The sequence below is a fragment of the Girardinichthys multiradiatus genome, chromosome 2, assembly GCF_021462225.1.
Source record: "Girardinichthys multiradiatus isolate DD_20200921_A chromosome 2, DD_fGirMul_XY1, whole genome shotgun sequence".
Lineage (NCBI taxonomy): Eukaryota > Metazoa > Chordata > Actinopteri > Cyprinodontiformes > Goodeidae > Girardinichthys > Girardinichthys multiradiatus.
The window spans coordinates 21,160,135-21,169,509 of record NC_061795.1 but is presented as its reverse complement, the minus strand read 5'-3'; the positions used below and the strand labels follow the sequence as shown (position 1 = coordinate 21,169,509).

At 40.5% G+C, this 9,375-nt stretch overlaps 1 protein-coding gene across 1 annotated transcript; it reads right to left on the bottom strand.

The window, feature by feature from the left end:
- Nucleotides 1-644: 644 nt before the first annotated feature.
- hsp90b1 (heat shock protein 90, beta (grp94), member 1) lies at nucleotides 645-9,116 on the bottom strand. Its single transcript, XM_047386383.1, has 18 exons — nucleotides 8,953-9,116; nucleotides 8,276-8,378; nucleotides 7,353-7,494; nucleotides 7,149-7,265; nucleotides 6,457-6,788; nucleotides 6,219-6,330; nucleotides 6,003-6,122; nucleotides 3,779-3,895; nucleotides 3,552-3,689; nucleotides 3,385-3,462; nucleotides 3,235-3,300; nucleotides 2,817-3,086; nucleotides 2,489-2,734; nucleotides 2,248-2,384; nucleotides 1,492-1,570; nucleotides 1,249-1,404; nucleotides 1,018-1,128; nucleotides 645-925 (listed from the first exon to the last, which is right to left on the bottom strand). The coding sequence occupies exons 1-18, from the start codon at nucleotides 8,999-9,001 to the stop codon at nucleotides 902-904; spliced, it is 2,397 nt and encodes a 798-aa protein (XP_047242339.1). The 5' UTR covers nucleotides 9,002-9,116; the 3' UTR covers nucleotides 645-901.
- Nucleotides 9,117-9,375: the final 259 nt, after the last annotated feature.

Sequence of the window (9,375 nt, the reverse complement as noted above, 5' to 3'; positions counted from 1 at the left end):
CGGCCCTTCTCCACAATCTTCCTCAGGGTCCGGTCACCTCTTCTCGTTGTGCAGCGTTTTCTGCCACACTTTTTCCTTCCCACTGAGGTGCCTTGATACAGCACTCTGGGAACAGCCTATTCGTTCAGAAATTTCTTTCTGTGTCTTACCCTCTTGCTTGAGGGTGTCAATAGTGGCCTTCTGGACAGCAGTCAGGTCGGCAGTCTTACCCATGATTGGGGTTTTGAGTGATGAACCAGGCTAGGAGTTTTAAAGGCCTCAGGAATCTTTTGCAGGTGTTTAGTTAACTCGTTGATTCAGATGATTAGGTTCATAGCTTGTTTAGAGACCCTTTTAATGATATGCTAATTTTGTGAGATAGGAATTTTGGGTTTTCATGAGCTGTATGCCAAAATCATCCGTATTAAGACAATAAAAGACCTGAAATATTTCAGTTAGTGTGCAATGAACCTAAAATATATGAATGTTAAATTTTCATCATGACATTATGGAAAATAATGAACTTTATCACAATATGCTAATATTTTGAGAAGGACCTGTATGTATGCAAAGTAGTGGTTTGGCAGTACTTTACCACCTGCAAAACCCTTTCACTTCTGCATTATAACAAACTTTTAGTTTTTGACAACACAGAACAGACCCCATTAGATTTGTGGTAACATTTATTTGATCAATAGACAGAATTGTATCTTTCCATAAACAGTTCAGTTAAATATTAACAAATTTACAGTCATGGGGAATGTAAAAAAAAAAACACAAAAAAAAAAAAACACAAAAAACAAACAATGGTCTCCGTAAAAAAAAAAATCCAGGACCCCACCCAGGACAACATTAACCACAGTGGCACTGGAACAAGAAATGAGTCCAATTTCCAGTTCCATTGTCACACATGTTCAGGGCTTCACAGTTCATCCTTGGTCTCTGCCTGCATGGTAAAAAAAAAAAAAAATAGTGAAACAACCAAAACTTTGACATTCTGCTTATTTAGGGTATATTGAGGATGTGAAGAGTATTCACCGTTTCGTCGTCTTCATCTACAAAGTCTTCTTTATCTTCAGATTCTTCCTCTGCTGGTTCCTCTGGCTCTTCAGATTCTTCCTCTGCTGGTTCCTCTGGCTCTTCTTCCACCTACAGAAGAGACAATTGTTTTTGTTTTTTTATTGAAATCATTAAAATTCTTGTGAAAAAAAAAAACAAAACAAAAAAAGCACACAAAACAGAACAGTGAAACAAGCAGCATGAACTTGCCTGTTCATCCAGGGGAACATTCATGCTGAGTCGGAGCATGCGCTCTATTCTGTCTCCATAAGCCTTTGTGTCAGCCAGCTGGTATCCTGAGCGCAGTGTAGCAGTCTCAAACAGAACCATTGCGAGATCCGATGCGGTCTGGTCCTCAGCATCAGCCTGAAGACATTAAAACATATGGAAACCATTCAAATTGTGTGCCAAAAGATTCACCAATGCATCTATTAAGATGTTGAAGAAGCTTACGCCGACTTTGCTGAGCATCTGCTTGACGAGGGGATGTTTGGGGTTGATTTCTAGAGTTTTCTTCTGACTGGCGTAATAACTGAGGGACCGAAGAGAATACATGTGGGCTTCACATAGCAGTCATAACAAGAATTATGCAGGAGATGACAGGTTTACAGGCGCATAGTGATAAAATAAACTGAAAAATGTGTTTAAATAAAAGCATACACAGAATCACTAAACACTGAATGATTCATTTCAAACATTAATTTGATGATGACTTAAAACTGACTTAAGGAACTCCAGTTGCCATCCATACCTTGTGAATTTCCAAAATTATCAATGCTTACAGGGATGCAAAATTCCCAGTAGCTTGTGTTATTTTCCTTCCACTCAACTTTTCATTAATATCTTTGGATACGGCATTTGGAACGGCCAAATTCTTTAGTAAAGACCATGTGTTTTTAACTCCTTGTGGAGGCTGTCAGTCTGCTGAGCAACTCCCATGTCAGCACTCATACCCCATGATTGTATAAAGGCACAACATAACATTTTGGTATTCACAACTTTCTGTATTTGTAGTCATGTAAAATTTTAATTTTCTCAGTCAGTCAATTGAGGATTTTCCCTTGCTGTAAGCCATATTATTAAAGTAGTAGATAAACACAAATGTCCGTCTGTGCGTAATGCATCTCAAAGTTTCACTTTGTGTTCAGTTATTGAGACAAATTAACCTGATATTCCCCCTCATCCCATGCAGCTTGTATTAATACTCACTTTGTTGAAATGTCTTTTCCTGTCTGATAAGCCTGTGCCTTCATGATCCTCTCCATGTTTCCTGACCAGCCGTACTGACTGGCAACCAGAGCACAGGGTGAGTTGGTTAGCCTCTGAGAGAGAACGGCCTTTTCAATCTATTGAGAGAAGACATATTTAGATGATGAAGATTAAAGACAGAAGCCAGATTCATGATTTCTGTTCATCTCCTGTGAAATGACTAACACAGCAGGATCCCAACCTTGTCCTTCAGGGCCTTGTCCTTTAACCAAGTAGTGAGAGGCTCAAACTCCTTCTCCAGGGCCTCCCTCTTCTCTTTGGCCTTCTCACTTTCCTCAAACTTGACACCCTCTTTGGCCACATTTTGGAAGCGTTTTCCATCAAACTCGGGCAGCGCCTGAATGCAGTACTCGTCCACAGGCTCCGTCAGGTAAACGACCTCGTAGCCCTTCTTCAGAAGCCTCTCAACAAAGGGAGAAGACTCCGCCTGTACACAATAGTACCACAAATTATGTCAATGCATCTTCTAACCCTTTAACATTCCAAACCACCACTCCATCTCTGCTAACCTCCTTCCTGCTGGTACCAGCCATGAAGTAGATCTTGTCCTGCTTCTCCTTCATGCGCTCCACATACTGCTCCAGGCTGGACAAGACTGTTTCGCTGTTGGAGGTCTGGAAGCGGAGCAGTTTGGCCAGACGAGTCCTGTTGGAGTGATCCTCAATGACACCCAGTTTGATGTTGGTTCCAAACTCCTTCCAGAACTTTTCGTTGTACTGATCATCTGCAATCTTCTTAATCATGTCCAGAGTCTTACGGACCAGCTTCTTGCGGATGACCTACAAAGAGGAGAAAGGGCTTCTTACAAAGGGTTCTTTCAATTTTGAAATAATGAACTCTGATTACAATATAAACGACTACTTGGAAAAGGGGTTCAAAACCAGAAGAAACCCTTGGTATTGAGATTGTGTCGGCCTCTGAGGTTACCTTGAGCAGCTTGTGCTGCTGCAGAGTTTCTCTGGACACATTCAGAGGAAGGTCATCAGAGTCAACCTGGCAAAGTAAACCACAGTCTCAGACCCTGACATTAAGCAGAAACTGAAGAGGTCATAAACAAACCAGCCATTAATAACTCACCACTCCCTTGATGAAGTTTAGGTACTTGGGCATCATGTCGTTGAAATCGTCTGTGATGAAAACTCTCCTGACAAACAGCTGTGACAAAGTTTCAACGTGAATCTCAAACTCCTGCACATGTTTTCACTTTCATTTGTTGAAACTGAACACCGTCTTTGGCCACAAACCTTGATATAGTCGTTCTTCTTTGAGCCATACTCGTCAAAGAGGCCACGTGGAGCCGATGTGGGGACAAACAGGATGGACTTGAAGGTAACTTCACCCTCAGCTGTGAAGTGAATGTGAGCCAGGGGGTCATCGTTGTCCTGGTGGAGGGGAAAACATTACTGTAATTCAACCAGGTCTTTCCATTAAAAGGCTACACCATGCTCTGACAAACGTAGGCTGTTCATACCTTTGAGAAGGTCTTGTAGAAAGCCTTGTATTCATCCTCCTCAACCTCCTTAGCAGGCCTCTGCCAGACTGGCTTTATGTCATTCATCAGTTCCCAGTCCCAAACCGTCTTCTCAACCTACAATGTGAATGAGTTTAAAAACAATAATAATAAAACTGGCCCATACGGACTTTACCAATAGTAACACTACTTATAAACTCGGCAGCAAAGACATTAGAGCTGAAATTTGAAAAATAATTGGTTCAGGTTGGTGACCAGCTGGTACGAAACTAAAAACCCATTCAGCCTCCACACCATACCAAGTGTCTTTAGTTATTAAGGTGTGAGAAACACTCAAGGTTATTTTGAGTATTTAATAGACCGCTGATTTTGCAAGTTTTCACATTTACAAATAATGGATAGGTCCGTTTCAACTGGGAGAGACAGAATTTAATAATATTAAAAAAATATATTAAAAAATCCAGCAAATCCTATTGTATAAAGTTGAACTAATTAGCATTTTAGTGTAGGATATACATATGCGATCATCTAGCAACCAGCAAACATTTTGGCTCTCACAAACCTGCTAGTTCCTCTTTAAGAAGCCCTTCTATCCTCTACTTATTACCTGTATTAATTGCACCTGTTTGAACTCATTGCCGTCTAAAAAAAAAAAAAAAAAAACCTGTCCTCACAATCAGTCTCCAACCTCCCCACCATGGGCAAGACCAAAGATCTGTCTAAGGACACCAGGGACAAAAGTTGTGGACCAATATAAGGCTGGGATAGGCTACAGGACAGTAGGCAAGCATATTGATAAGAAGGCAACAACAACTGCAGAATTATTAGAAAATGGATTTAAAAAAAAATCTAAATGACTCGAAGTCTCCTTGGGACTGTATCTCCCTGCAAGATCTCACCTCATGGAGTATCAATGATCATGAGAAAGGTGAGGGATCAGCTCAGAACTACACAGGAGGGTGTGGTCAATGACCTGAAGAGAGCTGGGACCACAGTAACACCACGCCACCACACATTAAAATTATGTAGCACACGCAAGGTCCCCTTTCTCAAGCCAGCACACGTCCAGACCCATCTGAAGTTTGCCTATGGACATCTGGATGATCCATAAGAAGCATGGGAGAAGATCATATGTTTGAAGAAAGGAGGATGAGTACAATCCCAAAAGCACCATCCCAATTGTGAAGCATGATGGTGGAACCATCATGCTTTCGGTGTGCTTTTCTACAAAGACCAGAGGAATGAATTGTGCTAAGGCAAGGATGAATGGGGCCATGTATCGATTTTGGACAACAACTTCCTTCTCTCAGAGCATTGAAGATGGGTCATGGCTGGGTTGGTCCAGCATGACAATGTACCCAAACACACAGCCAAGGCAACTAAAGAGTGGCTATGTAAGAAACACTTCAAGGTCCTGGAGTGGCCTAGCCAGTATCCGGGCCTGAAGCCAATAAAAGTCTTTGGCCGGAGCAAAAACTCTGTATTGGGAAGTAGCCTTGAGTCCCTGCTGTAGTGTGCGCAAACCTGGTAGAGAACTGCAGGAAACATCTGGCCTTTGTAACTGTAAACAGTTTCTGTGCAAATATAAAAAAAAAGTGGATTTTTTTCTATTGTATCAAATACTTTTATGCAATAAAAAAAGGCAAATTTAAATATACAATGTGATTTTCGAGGTTTTTCTAGATTCTGTCTCCCAGTTAAAGTTACAGACTTCTCCATTGTTTGAAAGTGGGAAAACTTCTGGTGAAATAAAATCTGGCGAGTGAACTACTTATTTCCCCACTGTAAGCAGGGTGTTCCAAACTTACATTCAGAGGAAGCCTAAAAAGGGTCAAAATAGCTAGAAAGCAGGACATTTTCTACAGAGGGATGCAGGGTGTTTATTTAGGCTGCTACGAGGTAAAGCTAGATAGAAATCAGCAGATAACAAGAAGCTGAACTTGTTAAAGCAATGTAAGTTATAACAGATATAGTAAAGATGTTTTTTAGTTAACCTGGAGGGTTTTACTGCATTTGTAATTTTCAGTGATGCAAAGAAACACTGCCCTGAAACTTCAGGTTGTTTGGGAAAACTACTGTTTTTAACTATCAAAACTTTACAGTTCAATTTATCTAGAAGGTGGAAAAATGGTAACAGATTAGCGCTTTAAACAAATGTTTGTGCATCTCTAAAAATATAAAGAGTTCTAACTAAACCATTATCTAATTCTATGTTAAGTCTTACCTTCTTTGTCTTTGGCTTGTCTTTATCCTCCTCCTCTTCCTCTACTTCAGCCTCATCTTCAGAAGTCTCCTTCTCTGGTTCCTCTGCGTCGTCCTCAATGGGCTCTTCAACCGTCTCGGTCTTGCATATTAAGAACAATAAAATAAACCATTTGCTCTCGTATTTTCTGCTAGCGTGGCAATATGGCATATATCTGAGTTAGACCTGAATAATCACCTTGCTAGCCCAAACGTAGATGGGAAAGTTGATGAACTGAGAATATTTCTTCACAAGATTCTTGATGGTCTCCAGCTCAAGGAAGTCCGAGGCCTCCTCCTTCAGGACCAATCTGAGATCGGAGAAAGAACGCTCAAGTTCAAAGTCAATGCAATACTAGAGCCTAAGTAGTAACAGCTAGCTATCTAATAAAATGCTTACAGGTTATACAATAGCCACTATAGTCAATTAAACCTACGTGATGGTTGTTCCCCTTCCCAGGGTGTCCCCGCGGGGGTCTTCGATGACTGAGAACTGGTTTGAGTCCGACTCCCAGATGTGCTGGGTGTCGTTATTGTGCTTGGATGTCACAATGACCTTGTCAGCAACAAGGAAAGCAGAATAGAAACCCACGCCGAACTGGCCAATCAGCTCTGATGTAGACTGTCCCTCAGACTGCATCTCTGTCATCTTGTTGAGGAACTCGCTGGTGCCCGACTTGGCAATGGTTCCCAAGTTCTTCACCAACTCCTCTTTGGTCATTCCAATACCGGTGTCAGTGATTTGGAGCATGTTCTTCTCCTTATCAGACTGCAAAGCAGGAATAATGCAATTAAATACAAAGGCTTATTTTCCCAGTGTCACAGATAATCAAGCCAAAAATACTCAAGTTTATTAATCAAGAGGTTTATAATGAAACAATTATTTTAAAATCAACTAGATTAAGCAAGAAACAATTTCCAAGTCCTGTTTTTAAACCAGTGGTATAGGAGCAGCAAAACTCAGCTTCAAACAATCTACAGGAAAAAAAAAAAAAAAAAGCCATAAAATAACTCCCTCGCTGCCATCTCATTTAAGGTGTTTAAAAGGAAATTTTTTTAGCCATTTTAATACCACCTTTTTTAAAAATACATATTTTTAATCCCAACAGGAGTTATCTTATCTGCTTACTTTTATTTTGATGGTCAGCTCCTCATTGGCTGCCAAAGCTGCCTCATTGGTAAGCGACAACAGCCGGATCTTATCCAGAGCATCTGAGGCATTAGAGATCAACTCCCTGAGGAAGATCTGGAAGACATGAACAACAGGTGAGCTTTCCCCAGACAATAATACGAACAGTACATCCACCTTTAAGTGCTTTTTTTCCCTACTGACCTCCTTGTTCTTGTAAAGAGAGTTGATAATGAGCTTCATCATACGGTTGACTTCTGCCTGAAATACATGTTTTTCAGACTTTTCCCTGAGTTCCTTAATCTGAGCAGCATTCAAACCATCCAGCTGGATAGCCTCCTCCTCCCTGAAGGCAGACAAATACAGAAACGCAAGTGAAACAAACAGAGCACATAGATTTCAAACATTAATACCAAGTGCTTAATCAGAAAGCAACTTGATTCCTTGTTTCAGTTACTTAGGATGGTCATGTTCTCAATGACTGAGAATCTACAGCAACAAACGCTTTAGAAGTGTTAATCATGAGGACACTTTTGCTGATCTATCAGTTGTGCCCCCAGCTACAGTCATGCTTAACCTGACGATCTGTGTACATAAGCTTGGTCACGCTGACCTCAAGGATGTTTGACTGTCAGTGTTACAAAAAAGTACAGTTCAATCTTAGGGCTGCACAATATCAAGGAAATACACAAAAAAAAATTTTGTTGAAAGTCACGATCATGTCCTATGCTAATCAAGTATATACTTTTATTATATTGATGCTTTAGCTTCACAGCACATATAATCCACAGATTGCAAGTAGCCCAACCATATAAGAGGGAGTAACCCTAAAAGCATAATTTCCTTTTAAACTATTTTATTGGAGAACTTTCAGCTACAGCTCTTGAAATGGCAATAAAAAGTACTTTGCAAGGCCATCCTACTTCTTTATGGCCATAAAAGGCTTTTTCTGTAATGCTAAAGTATGGAACATAATATCAGTACACCAAGCATTCATGAATGTGATTACAATAATCTAACATATTGCTGTTCAAATAAATCTTCGCAATGTTGATATTGAATGATGATACATTTAAAACATATTATAAACCTATTTGTAATCTCTTTAGCAAGTAAGCTACACCTACCTCTGCACCACCTCATCATCTGTTTTGGAGCCATCCCTGCTCTTTCCCAGGTCTTCTTCAACTGTGCCTTCCACGTCCACTTCATCTTCAGCCCTTACAGCAGCTGCCATGAAAGAGATGGTTGCATATTCACATCATATATAGTAGCATGTTTCTGCGTGTGTGGCAACGTTTGACAAGGATCATTCAAAGGATGAATTTAGCTTTAGAGTCAGATTGACTGATAGGATGCATTTTTGGACCCAATCTGGACATGCACGAGTCCCATAGAAAGACGTCCAGAAGTAATATAAGTTGCTTTGTTAATGGAAACTTACAAGTAAAACTACAACGAATCACGAGGGACTTTCAAAGACAAAGGAATAAAAATTAAAAGGGTATTTGCGCTGGAATTCCCCCATCTCCATAGGAGTCAACGTGCGTTTTTTTTTTCCTCCCCAACAAGAAACTTCTGGAAAGGCAGTAAGCAATAACGAAAATTGAAGATGCTCTTAGCAACACAGTAAACCGCGCAAAGCTTAATTATCAAATGTATATTTATAGAAAATAAAAGCGTTGATATGAATGAGCTGAAGGAAAAAAAGCACAAAGACAAATTCCCATTAGCTTTGCTGTAGCTAAAAATGATGGACAACACCAAGTGAGCCTCAATGACAAAATATTTTCCCGCTACTCACCGAAGGCTATAAGTGCAAAAAGAAGCCCTACCACCCAGACTCGTTTCATTTTGAGATACTGCTCGACTGATGCTGTGAGTCTTCAACTCCTGAAACAAAAGGCAGAAGGAACAGCTCAGGTAGCTCTGTCGTTACAGCAGGGTCTGTGCGGCTACTTCTGCCACTAAGCGTGCCCCATCCGTTAAACCAACCTCCGCCGACCAATGCCTGCGCACCACGCACAACATTGGACCAATCACTGCCGAGCATATGGCACATGCCGCCCAATCAGATACTTCAACATAAGTCGATGACCGAAAATCGTGGCTAGACACCATTGGCCAAGAGTGAATATTCAGTTGATCACTTCCTTAAATTAAGCGTTTATTTTAGATGAAAATCTAAGTTAGTTAACGATTGATTTATTGTGTAATGTCATAGTGA

Coding starts and splice junctions, on each gene's coding strand:
- hsp90b1 (XM_047386383.1), bottom strand. CDS start 9,001: ATGAAACGAGTCTGGGTGGTAGGGCTTCTTTTTGCACTTATAGCCTTC. Junction 2,735..2,816: donor CTGGTACCAGCAGGAAGGAG/GTTAGCAGAGAT, acceptor TATTGTGTACAG/GCGGAGTCTTCTCCCTTTGT. Junction 1,405..1,491: donor AGATGCTCAGCAAAGTCGGC/GTAAGCTTCTTC, acceptor TAATGTCTTCAG/GCTGATGCTGAGGACCAGAC.